The sequence below is a fragment of the Taudactylus pleione genome, unplaced genomic scaffold, assembly GCF_031769625.1.
Source record: "Taudactylus pleione unplaced genomic scaffold, aTauple2 ptg000329l, whole genome shotgun sequence".
Taxonomy (NCBI): Eukaryota; Metazoa; Chordata; class Amphibia; order Anura; family Myobatrachidae; genus Taudactylus; species Taudactylus pleione.
Genome location: NW_028284730.1, coordinates 13312947 through 13326524, shown reverse-complemented (window position 1 = coordinate 13326524; position 13578 = coordinate 13312947). Strand labels below are relative to the sequence as shown.

General features: G+C 47.9%; 1 protein-coding gene across 1 annotated transcript in view; it reads left to right on the top strand.

Annotated features, from left to right (window-relative positions):
• PEBP4 (phosphatidylethanolamine binding protein 4) overlaps positions 1-13578 on the top strand; it is a 105519-nt gene that overhangs the window by 36415 nt on the left and 55526 nt on the right. The window contains exon 4 of the mRNA XM_088443269.1: positions 11751-11849. Within this exon, the coding sequence (XP_088299395.1) occupies positions 11751-11849 (99 nt within the window). The remainder of the gene's footprint in view (positions 1-11750; positions 11850-13578) is intronic.

The window sequence follows — 13578 nt, the reverse complement described above, 5'->3', positions numbered from 1 at the left end:
AGGAGGGGTCTCTACACCTCACATTCTGCCCCCATATTAATAAGCAGTGTGTTTCCCTAATGCAGCCAGTGTGATGGGGACAGGAGGGGTCTCTACACCTCACATTCTGCCCCCATATTAATAAGCTGTGTGTTTCCCTAATGCAGCCAGTGTGATGGGGACAGGAGGGGTCTCTGCACCTCACATTCTGCCCCCATATTAATAAGCTGTGTGTTCCCTGCTGCAGCCAGTGTGATGGGGACAGGAGGGGTCTCTACACCTCACATTCTGCCCCCATATTAATAAGCTGTGTGTTTCCCTAATGCAGCCAGTGTGATGGGGACAGGAGGGGTCTCTGCACCTCACATTCTGCCCCATATTAATAAGCTGTGTGTGTCCCTGCTGCAGCCAGTGTGATGGGGACAGGAGGGGTCTCAGTACCTCACATTCTGCCCCCATATTAATAAGCTGTGAGTGTTCTCTGCTGCAGCCAGTGTGATGTGGACAGGAGGGGTCTCTGCACCTCACATTCTGCCCCCATATTAATAAGCTGTGTGTGTTCCCTACTGCAGCCAGTGTGATGGGGACAGGAGGGGTCTCTACACCTCACATTCTGCCCCATATTAATAAGCTGTGTGTTTCCCTAATGCAGCCAGTGTGATGTTGACAGGAGGGGTCTCTGCTCCTCACATCCTGCCCCCATATTAATAAGCTGTGTGTTCTCTGCTGCAGCCAGTGTGATGGGGACAGGAGGGGTCTCTACACCTCACATTCTGCCTATATTAATAAGCTGTGTGTTTCCCTAATGCAGCCAGTGTGATGGGGACAGGAGGGGTCTCTGCACCTCACATTCTGCCCCATATTAATAAGCTGTGTGTTCCCTGCTGCAGCCAGTGTGATGGGGACGGAGGGGTCTCTGTACCTCACATTCTGCCCCCATATTAATAAGCTGTGTGTTCTCTGCTGCAGCCAGTGTGATGGGGACAAGAGGGGTCTCTGCACCTCATATTCTGCCCCCATATTAATAAGCTGTGTGTGTTCTCTACTGCAGCCAGTGTGATGGGGACAGGAGGGGTCACTGCACCTCACATTCTGCCCCCATATTAATAAGCTGTGTGTGATCCCTACTGCAGCCAGTGTGATGGGGACAGGAGGGGTCTCTACACCTCACATTCTGCCCCATATTAATAAGCTGTGTGTGTCCCTGCTGCAGCCAGTGTGATGGGGACAGGAGGGGTCTCTGCACCTCACATTATGCCCCATATTAATAAGCTGTGTGTGTCCCTGCTGCAGCCAGTGTGATGGGGACAGGAGGGGTCTCTGCACCTCACATTCTGCCCCATATTAATAAGCTGTGTTCTCTGCTGCAGCCATTGTGATGGGGACAGGAGGGGTCTCTGCACCTCACATTCTGCCCCATATTAATAAGCTGTGTGTGTCCCTGCTGCAGCCAGTGTGATGGGGACAGGGGGGGTCTCTGCACCTCACATTCTGCCCCCATATTAATAATCTGTGTGTGTCCCTGCTGCAGCCAGTATGATGGGGACAGGAGGGGTCTCTACACCTCACATACTGCCCCCATATTAATAAGCTGTGTGTGTCCCTGCTGCAGCCAGTGCGATGGGGACAAGTGGGGAGGGGGGGGGGTCTCTGCACCTCACATTATGCCCCATATTAATAAGCTGTGTGTGTCCCTGCTGCAGCCAGTGTGATGGGGACAGGAGTGGTCTCTGCACCTCACATTCTGCCCCATATTAATAAGCTGTGTGTGTCCCTGCTGCAGCCAGTGTGATGGGGACAGGGGGGTCTCTGCACCTCACATTCTTCCCCCATATTAATAAGCTGTGTGTGTCCCTGCTGCAGCCAGTGTGATGGGGACAGGAGGGGTCTCTACACCTCACATACTGCCCCCATATTAATAAGCTGTGTGTGTCCCTGCTGCAGCCAGTGTGATGGGGACAGGAGGGGTCTCTGCACCTCACATTCTGCCCCATATTATTAAGCTGTGTGTGTCCCTGCTGCAGCCAGTGTGATGGGGACAGGAGGGGCCTCTGCACCTCACATTCTGCCCCCATATTAATAAGCTGTGTGTGCCCCTGCTGCAGCCAGTGTGATGGGGACAGGAGGGGTCTCTGCACCTCACATTCTGCCCCCATATTAATAAGCTGTGTGTGTCCCTGCTGCAGCCAGTGCGATGGGGACAAGTGGGGAGGGGGGGGTCTCTGCACCTCACATTCTGCCCCATATTAATGGCTGGCTGTACCCTGCTGCAGCCCGTGTGATTGGGATAGGAGGGGTCTCTGCACCTCAGCGTCATCAAATTTTATTTTTATCCCTCCCCCACTTATGCCAGATCCCTCCTACCCTCCTGGTGGTTACCCTCCTACCCACATAGGCATCCCACCTCCACCCCCTCTCCCCCACATGCAGAGTGCATCGGAGCGTTGTGCACTGTGGACAGATCATTACTCCCCCCTTCTGCTGCTGATCTCTGTACACACAGTGATCAGCCTAAAGTGTATGGAGGGGAGCTATGTTTCCCTCCTCACACTGTGATCCCCGTTTGCATTCTGGTGCGTGATTCTGGCAATGATGTAGGCGGCCACATCACTGCCTAGGGGTGATGCCTAGGAGACAGAGGAGATCTGTTCTGCCAGGGCAAGGGGCGTGGCTGCGCGGTCGTATGTGTGACGACCAGGTCAGCCTAAACACTACCTGCCAGGGGCGTAACTAGGTATTTGAAGGCCCCATAGCAAAAGTTTGGAGCCCTTATGTACCACCCAATGTATATAACACATGTAACTTTGACAAGGAAGATGGGGCCCCCCTACGCTTTGGGCCCCATTGCAGCTGCACCCCTTGCACCTATGGCAGTTACACCAATGCTACCTGCTACCGTTGTCACACATATGACCGTGCCAGTTAAGTGGTTATTTTACACACTAGGACCCATGATGCACATATATTGCAATCTCCTCACTGGAATCTCTGTGATCTATAGAACCCTGCCTAAAGCTAGAGTGCTAGAATATACTGTATCTGATGTTCTGTTCTTTACGTATGTTTAACAGCGGTATGAGAGATTGCCCATGTGTGCCTAATGTATCCGGAGTGTATATTATTGGCTCTTGCTGTATAACACACATTTTAGGCTGATATGATTTGCTGCTGATTTCCGTCCCAGGTTATATTTGGAACAGTAGGTACAGAACTCGCTGGGCTTCATGCATATAGTATAAAGCAGCAATCACATGATGACTACATAAGGTCTCTTTTCTGCCATGCTGAATCCAGGATGATATCACACTTTGCAATGAGATGTAACCACATATCTTTTATATATGCAAGCATGTCGATAATTACAGATTTCTTGTTACTTCCACTCCAATACAATACAAAAATACAATACAAAATGTAAATGTTTAAAAAGGAAAACATAAAAAATGAAAGGAATATTAAAGAGAAGTCTCTCTGGAAATGTAATCTAACATGATCTATGTAGGTGTTGCAGCCTGAGAAACATGTAAATGTTTCTAAATTATCCTAGGCAAAATACTGAAAAACATGAATATTTTATGGAAGAAGAATAGATGATTCAGAAGCAGAATGAAGCTGGTTAGTGCTGCATGGGACATGTCTCATTCCTGCACAACGCGTTTCACACACATTCATTATGTATTTGTACTAGCGGGTGACGCGTTTTGCTACTTTTGCTGAGCGTTCATTCTGTGTTATATAACATGCGTTTGTGATAAAATAGGACGTTTTCATCTTTCCCTAGCAAATTGTATGTGTGAACACAAGTAAGTAGACATGGGCCTGGTGCACAGTGAGGCAGAGCTGAATCTTACATACCCCTGCATGGCATGCACAGATTTGCTCCTGTATGTGGAGTTGTATGTATCTTGCTATGTACCTACCCCCTCTCCTTATGCTAGGTTGTGTAAACTAGCCCTATACTAGATGCTCCGTTCCGGGACATGCACAGTGCTAAACCACATAGGATACGCTCCACCAACAGGCATCAGGCCCAATGAGTTCTGTGGTATGTGCAGTGACACATGCTGGAAGCACTGCCATGGAGATGGAATGCGTCTAGCTCAAGTAAAAAACTCAAGTAAAAAACCAAATGGCATGGGCACGGTGAATAGAATGGATTCAAAATCGCTAGCAGACAACACACTTTAATGTATCAGGCCTTATCCATTATTTTGTCTTTTCTATGGTTCCTCAGTCAATTTTTTTGCTCCAATACAAAAGCCTGGGGAACGTGTTTTGCTGTTAATATCAGTGCTGCTTTAAAGTTAATGGTCAAACCCCACCGAGAAGTGGGAGCTTGTAAAACCCGCCGCTTAGTAAATGTATATTGGTAGATCCAGTACCAGCAGATGCCACATCCACAGAATGACTGGAGTACAGAAAGGACATATACCATGATACATACTAGAGATTAGACAGTATGAGATTGTTAGATGGTCCTGTGTGTGCAGGTCTGGCTCAAATGCAATAGCAGAAGATGAGTAGATTACTCTTGTGACTTCTATGTGTGGACCTCATAGCCTGCAGAGCTGCCATAAAATTGTACAACTACCAGCAGGAATGAGGTCAACACATGTATAGATACTTTGAACAACCCTGGCACCCATACAGTGTCATGCGTTGGTGTATGCATGAGACTGATTAGCTACCTAATGGGGGAGAAACAACTTGACTTCCAAAGAGGTTCTGCAGAAGCTTCCCTAATTACTCAGGCCTTTCCTGTGCTTCTATCTGGTATAGGTTGCCCTGGTGCAGACTATGCATACAAGAGAAGACTGCAGCCCATTTGCTGCTAGGGAGGACATTTGCTGTGCCATTGTCACTCAAAAGTGGAGCATTAGTTGCTTTAAAAAAAGTTTTCTAAAGTGATTGGGTACCAGCTACCTACCAGCAGGGCTCTGTGTTTCGGGACAGGCTGTAGTGAGTACAGAGGAACCAGCCCGCCTATTTGCTTAGACTACAACGGGGCAGCTTACACCAAATCTACGCAGAGTAGAGGTTTGAGTACGGGATATGTTTAATATCCCGTCATCGGGGATTGCAGCGGTCACAATGCCGACGCCGCAATCCCAACACATCCAAATACCAACCCCGGCATCCCGACCGCCGGAATCCCGAAGGTAAGTAGCGGGGTTGGGGGGAGGGTTAGGCACTAAGGGGGAGGTTAGGTTTAGGCACCAGGGAGGGAGGGTTAGGGGTTAGGTTAGGAATACTTACCTTGAGCCGTCGGGATGCTAACCTAGTCGAGATGCCGGTGTCGGAAATTCTGACTGCTGGGATACCGAACGCCGGCATCCCGTGCGCAACCCGATACGGACGCTGCTCAGAACCTCTTTCTTCATCTGATGATCATCAGCTTGGACAGTTGCTTCAGGTATAGAGCACCCATAACAGATAAGCTGCTACTGTATACTGTATAGCGGTCACTGGCCACGCCATTACTGTACTCTACCTGGGCAGCACGCACCTCCCTCCCGCTTCCCAGCTCTCCAGGTGTAAGTCAGGGATGTGCAAATATCCTAATAGGAATAAACGCATGGGCATTTCCATTCAAGTGCACAATACAGGAGCCTGTGTCTGACTCACAATGAGCCGGACACATGGTCACTGTTCTGCTGCATTCTCTGCACTTTCTTACAGACATCTGATAGATCCAGATCAGTCACTGATTGGTGGATGTTGTTAGGCCCTCATTTGCAGCCAATTAAGGCTACATATTTAATGATAAATAGGCCCCAGAGTGAGCTCTTCACCTTTTGGACATGCAGCTTATTCGATCACCTTCGTATATATAGGCTGTGTACATGTTAAACCTCTGATGGTAAAGGATTAATGGAGTGTTAGAGCTAGTGGAACTGCATAGGACTGCAGCCTAGCTGAAAGGGTTCATTATTTCTTCACTGCTTTGTGACCAGTAGAGAAGCGGTTAATGCAAGTTAGTGGGTGAGAGTGAGGATGCCATTCTCCAGCATCTCCCAGAATCCCTTGCAGTGTTGCCATGCACTGCCTGCGAGCCGCACACTCTGCATGTGTCAGCTTGAGCAGTTGTCACAGAAACAGGGCTTTAAATAATGCAATTACTGTAGAACAAGGAAAGAGAGGTAGAGACCGATCCTCCTAACGTTTACTCTCCTCCTTAACTGTGATATCTTTGTTTCTGTTATTGAGTTATTGCAGGGACCAGCTGGCAGTTACTGGGTCCATGTATTCCAAGATGACTTCATTAACCATTTCTGCGCTGTGTGTATTTCACAGATCTCTCTATCAGCCCTCTGTAGTCTCAGGGAAGAGGGCATTGTACCCACTACCAGAAAGCAATGCTCTGTGCTGTCTCACTAGCCATGTGCTTTTATATGTGACATCTTACCTTCCTGCTCGCCAGTGGTCTCCAGACTACAGTGACAGAATGCATTTATATTGCCGCACTCACTCTCGTCAGTATCTGCTACATGGCGGCCAGTCTGTAATATCACTGTTAGCCCAGATTTAGGGGCCCATTTATTAATGATCGCATTTTGCAATGCGATCAGGACGTGCAGTACCGCCCATGATCGCATTGCAAAATGCGATCATAGCGGCCGAATGTGTGATCCGGCACATGCAGGGTGACAGACTCCGAAAGGAGCCGTTCCTGCGATGTGGCCAGAGGCTGCTGCGCATGCGCAGTCCCGCGGACTGCACATGAGCGGCGCCCATTGCCGGCGGAGGGATCAGGGAGATCCCTCCGCCGGCTGACTTGCGGTAAGTCCCCATAGGCTACAGCGGCTAACGCTATCTTCAGATGGCTTCGCATTCCCGATATTGATACATTTGGCAGCAGCGCCTCCCCCATAGAAACCTATGGGGGAGGTGGCTGCCAGCGGCAATGGAGGGATCACAGCAGGTATCGGAGATACCTGCTGCGGTCCCTCCTTCATACATCCGGGGGATACTTAGTATTTGAGGTAAACCCCCGAAAACAGGTGTTTTTTCGGGGAATTTACCTCAAATTCCCTTTGATAAATGGGCCCCCAAGGGCCTTAGGGCTGGCTGTGCTGCTATAGTGCCTCGGCTGCTGCAAATAATTCTGTCAATCATAGAGACATAGAATTTGATGGCGAATAAGAACCACATGGGCCCATCTAGTCTGCCCCCTTTTTTACATTTTCTTTTCAAAGAAATTTTTACAACCTTTAGCAAAAGTACAAATATAGAAAATATGAAATAGTAAATAGACAGATCGATTCCGTACATCCGTGATATCAAAGCATAATGAAATACAATTTGCTCCAAGCATAAGCACATTAAGGGGTTTATCATTGCTTAAATTCTACAAAAGCAGGTGACAAATTAACATTTTCATCTACTTTTGTAGAAATGAAGGATCGGGCTATTCATTATAAAGGTAATGTGATATCTCCTGCTTACCTTTTCAATCCCGATCTGTCCTCATACACTAGTATGGGGACCTAAATTCATCAAGCTCCAAAAATATAATATTTTCAGAGCTTGACTGTGGGATCGCCATCTTGAGATGGCGTTTGCTCCCGCACCCCCGCTACTCCCTATGGGAAGAAGTCCCAGGTTGCACAGAGGGATCCTTTCTGTTCCTCCACCCCTGTCCAGCTGCTTCTGCTGACGCTGGGGCTTTGTGCGCCTACGTGAAGCCCAGTTCAGGCGGGCGCACTAGCACTGCTGAGTCAGACTGTGGAAGTAGCAGTGATCACGGAGACAGATGATTGTTGTGTGTCCGCTGTCTCCGCACAGGAGCAATGTTGTATCTACCGCTGCTACTCGCCACAAATTGGATTCTTAATTATCAGAGGCCGCCCGGCCCCCAATAATTAACATGATAAATTGACCCCTAAGTATCCAAAAAAAGAAAAAAAAATACCTGAAGGAAGAAAGAAAATGACAGAGAAAAAGAATGAGAAAAGGGAGAAGAGTATAGGGGGAGATGAGGACGGGATGTTGTGCAGACATAAAGCCAATAAGAGGAGGTCAGTGTCTCTCCAGGAGATATTAGTAGAAGAGGTATTTCCAAATTACAGCCATATAGAAGTCAAGGCGCTGACACCAGTTCCGTGCCTATGTGTCACGACCAGGGTATTTCAGCATGGCGCTAGGCGAGTGTTACCTGTGAGGTCATTGTGGCGCGGGCTGTCTGGTGGCGAAGCTGGTGTCTGGCGGGGGGCTTTGGCTGCGCGTGTTGTTGTGCGGGCATGTTGTCACTCTGCGCTGGTAAGGCCTGGCGGCGTCTCCATTCCGTTTGGCATGGGCACCGCCATCTTGCCTTCTGGCCATGTGATGCGGCTGGCCAATCCTGGTGAGTCACATGTTCCCTACGGCCAGTAACAGCACGGCATGGGGTATTTAGGAAGGGTCAGTGCCTTCCTTCTTTGCCAGTGCAACGTGTATCTCAGCCTAGCTGAGAGGGAGTTCTCTGTGCTTATCCTGTTCCTGTGAATTCGCTGTCTGCCAGTCTGCCTGTCAGCTCCTATCTCCCACTGGACTACCCCGCTTCCTCCATCACCCTTGCCCATACCTGAGTGCCTGAGCCTGCTGACATCCTGCGCTTCAGTTCACTACCTGCAAACCTGGTTTGATTATTTTCAGTTTCACTACCTGCACACCTGGACAGCTCTAATTGTTTCTACTTGGACATTAACCCTTTTACTCCCACCACAGAACTCTTGTGCACATTTATATATTCCTGGACTTTTATTTACTGCCACATTATATGTCTAATCAAGCATTTATTAAAAATCCTAGTTTTATTTTCAAATCTGCTTCTGTGATCGCTCCTGCTACCACCCCGGGTCCACAAACAACCCAGAACATCACACTATGGAAACTTAGGCAGCTGCCTAAGAGCGACGGCCACTGCAGGGCGCCACTGGATTGATGTGTAGTGTGGACCGCATTACACTACTAGAGACAAACACACAGCCGGCGTCGGCAGCTGTGTGTTTGTTTTAGCAGCCGATGAGACTCAGACAGACTCTTATAGGCTGCTGCGCCCACTGCCGGAGCCGGGCTGGAGCTCACTCATGAGCTCCATTTTCCGGCTCCCGCAGTGGGTGATGGGAGAGACGTCATGACGTCTCTCCCATCATGCAGAGTGGGCCGGCCCGGGAGGACACTGGACGGAGGAGCAGATGCCGGAGCAGGGATTAAGGTAAGTGGAGGTTGTTTTTGTTTTTTTTCTTGTGTGTGTGTGTGTGTCTGGCTGGGAGGAGGGGGACTACTACTACTACGGGCACTGCTGGGGGGACTACTGCAGGCACTGCACACTGGTGGGACCAAAACTGGGGGCACTGCCTAGTGGGGGATTACTACTAGGGGTACTGCTGGGGGGACTACTACTGGGGGCACTGCTGGGAGAACTACTACTGGGAACACTGCTGGGGGGACTGCTACTGGGGGGACTACTACTGGGGGCACTGCTGGGGGGGACTGCTACTGGGGGCACTACATAGGGGGGATTACTGCTGGGGGCACTACATAGGGGGGGACTACTACTAGGGGCAGGAGTACTACTAGGGGCACTGCACTGGTGGGACCACTACTGGGGGCACTGCACTGCATAGGGAGGGATTACTGCTGGGGGCACTGCATGGGGGGACTACTAGGGGCACTGCTGGGGGGAGGAGTACTACTGGGGGCACTGCACTGGTGGGACCACTACTGGGGGCACTGCATAGGGAGAGATTACTGGAGGCACTGCATAGGGAGAGATTACTGCTGGGGCACTGCTGGGGGGGACTACTTCTAGGGGCACTGCTGGGGGAGGGCTGCTACTGGGGGCACTGCTGGGGGGGGAGACTACTACTGGGAGCACTGCATCGGGGGACCACTACTGCGGGCACTGCATAGGGAGGGTTACTACTGGGGGCACTATATAAGGGGCACTGCATTGGTGGGGGACTACTACTGGGGGCACTGCATAGGGGGGCCAATACTGGGGGCACTGCATAGGGGGGCCACTACTGGGGGCACTATATTGGGGGCACTGCATGGGGGGACCACTATATTGGGGGACCACTACTGGGGGCACTGCATAGGTGGGACCACTAATGGGGGCATTGCATAAGTGGGACCACTGCTTCCGGCACTACTGGAGGACTGCATAGGCGGGCCACTACTGGGGGCACTGTATAAGGGCTTGTGTAGCTATCGAGGGTGTGGGGGGGGGGGCGTAAGGCTGAAGAAAAGCCTAGGGTGCCAAGAAACCTTGCACCGGCCCTGGATATGAGAGCACCAACAAACCGGGAGAACAATGTGTTTGAGGAGAGATTATGTTATACTGGGAAACAGGAATGTGCGAGTGAGAAAGTAACCAGAAATCAGTGTTGGAGGGAACAGAGTAATCCAGAATTTGAAAAATCCAAAATTATAATCTTATGCCAAAATGGAGTTATCAATGGGCAATTCTACCGAATATGAATCAGTGTACCTGTCTCCTTATGGCACCTCCAGCAGAGAGTGGATACAGTAGGGTAAAATTTGTGAAGAGTGACCAGGCAATGATACTACCTGGTCAGTACCTTATACTGAGTTTCCAGCACCTCTAGACTAGAGAAACAAATGTTGGTAATCCCTTCCGCAGTTTACCTGTATTCCTCTAGTTTCTAGTTCCCCGTCCCAGGTCTCTGCAAAGGAGACAAACTTCAGCAGAATTTTATAAATACCTGAGATCGTATGAGTGGGAGCAGTGTGTTGGGAGCACATAGATTCGAAGGGAGTCATGTCCCTAGTGACTACAGAGAGTCTCCCAAGAGAAGAAGCAAAATGTTGTATCTGTAGAAAGAAGCAATAACCCCGGTCAGTGAGTGAGGTGGCAGGTGTCTGTCCTTTCAGGAGCTCTGTACTGCCATCTGAGATTACATGGCCCATTCTACTGATCCCAGCTTCTGACCAAGTAGATACCAACCATTATGAGACCCCAGGGGGGGAGAGGAGATTGTGCAAAATGGGAATAAGGGCGGATACTACTGAGGAAACCCCACTTCTAGTGCACAACCTCCTCCATGTCTCTAGCACAGGGCCAACCAACGGATGGGTTGCGCTCTCTATTTCGGAGCACCACAGGAACATGATTAAATGGAGAGGGCCTCCAGTTCAACCCACTGCTTCCCCCCGAGTCCCATCTGACCCTTTTTTAGTCTTATGGTAACCTCAACCCTACTTGATGTTTACAAGTATATATAGTGTATATATATATATATATCTCCCAAGCAGATTTAAATTGCTCTACTGTCTTAGCCTCTACCACCTCTGATGTGCACCTATTCCACTTATCCACTACCCTTTCTGTGAAGTAATTCTTCCTTAAATTCCTATTTACCTGCATTGTCAGTGCCTGTCCTTCGTGTTCTAATACCTCTCTTCCTTTGAGGAATGTTTCCCTCCTTTACCTTGGCAAAACCCTTGATATATTTGAAAGTTTCAATCATATTGCCCCTTTCCTGTATCTACTCAAAGATATACATATTATTAATCAGCCCTGTGTAAGTTATGTGTATGTTTCTGATTTTCATGGGTAACCAAACACTCTGGATGTCCCGTCCTCTCTCTGTCTGTGGCTGTCTCTTTCTGTTTGTTCCTTTGCTTTTCAAACAATATTGTATTTAAACTTTTTTGGGCCAACTGCAAGAATGATTGTTGGTGTTTAGGCTGCTCTACATGCATCGGTCATGTGTGACTGCGTCTGAGCTATATTGCACTTTCAGCTATGTGTTATCTCGTTCCAGGATAAGACTTATCTTCTGATGATGGTGGATCCTGACGCTCCCAGCAGAGCCAATCCAAAATACAGGTACTGGAGACATTGGTTGGTGGCTGATGTACAGGTGAGCGAGACACTGAAGTAGAATAGATGAGTAGCATAAATGCAGCAAGCAGCTGAGTGGAAAAAAGGAGACCAGCTTGAGATAATGCATTCTACTGATCTATTATAATAGATTGGGGGTAGTGGGGATAATAATGAGGAGAGAGATTTATATTTTATTTCAGCTTACATTATCACGAGCCGTTAATAATTACAATAGTTTCTAATTACGCCAACCTGCTAATTACATCTTTTTATTCTGTTTGTTCCTGGAGAAATTAGCACCAACTCTGCTTCTCCCATCGCAGGTTAATGAGATATTATAGGATCTCTGCTTCTCCCATCGCAGGTTAATGAGATATTATAGGATTTGGCTTACAAGTCATAATATAACAAAAAAAATGACACCGTGCACAGTAATGAAAATAAAATAAAGTTTGCTATTAGGTGTATTATCATATAAGTCTCTATCATAGTGTTACCTAGTGCGCATTTCACATGACCAGTCGCATATAAATCACAGCAGTCCTATTGGTCACTGAAGTCATTGGCAATCATTTCTACCTGATCCCACCACTTTCCCTGCCTCTTACCTGCAATGTTTCTACTTTAAAAGAGTTAAAAAAAGAGAAACAAAAGTATAAAATTTAGACCGACTTACCATTTATTGCCGCCCACAATGGTAATAAATGATCCTTAATTATACTTAGCCAGCCGGCAATGCAGCGCTGAGTGAGTAGGGCAGAGACTGAACTCCGTGGGCATGATAGTGAATGTAAAAGCTCTGTACACCCACGTTTCCAGGCATGACTCCTTTTTTATACACTTTAATATGCTTTATGTACTATAATACACTATCTGGAATGCACATGGTCATTGATGGATTGCAGGCTCATTTATTATGAATAAACACAAATAATAACAACAATTCACCACTATCGGGGGCTATGGGCATGGGGGAATTAACAATATATATATATATATATATATATGTCAGGTGCATAAATATTGGGACATTGACAGAATTATCATATTTTGGCCTCTATTCACCACCACAATGGCTTTGAAATGAAACAAACAAGATGTGCTTTTACTACAGACTTTCAGATTTAATTTGAGGGTAATTACATCCAAATCAGGTGAACGGTGTAGGAATTACAACGGTTTCTATATGTGCCTCTGTGCCTCCCACTTTTTAAGGGGCCAAAAGTAATGGGACTATCAACTCAAAAGCTATTTCATGGACAGGTGTGGACTATTCCCTCGTTATTTCATTATCAATTAAGCAGGTAAAAGGTCTGGAGTTGATTCTAGGTGTGAAATTTGAATTTGAAATCAGTTGCTGTCGACTCTCAATATGAGATCCAAAGAGCTGTCACTATCAGTGAAGCAAGCCATCATTAGGCTGAAAAATCAAAACAAACCCATCAGAGAGATAGCAAAAACATTAGGTGTGGCCAAATCAACTGTTTGGAACATTCTTAAAAAGAAAGAACGCATCGGAGAGCTCAGCAACACCGAAAGACCCGGAAGACCACGGAAAACAACTGTGGTGGATGACAGAAGAATTATTTCCCTGGTGAAGAAAAACCCCTTCACAACAGTTGGCCAAATCAAGAACACTCTCCAGTTGGTAGGTGTATCTGTGTCAAAGTCAACAATCAAGAGAAGACTTCACAAGAGTGAATTTAGGGGGTTCACCACAAGATGTAAACCATTTGTGAGCCACAAAAACAGGAAGACCAGCTTAG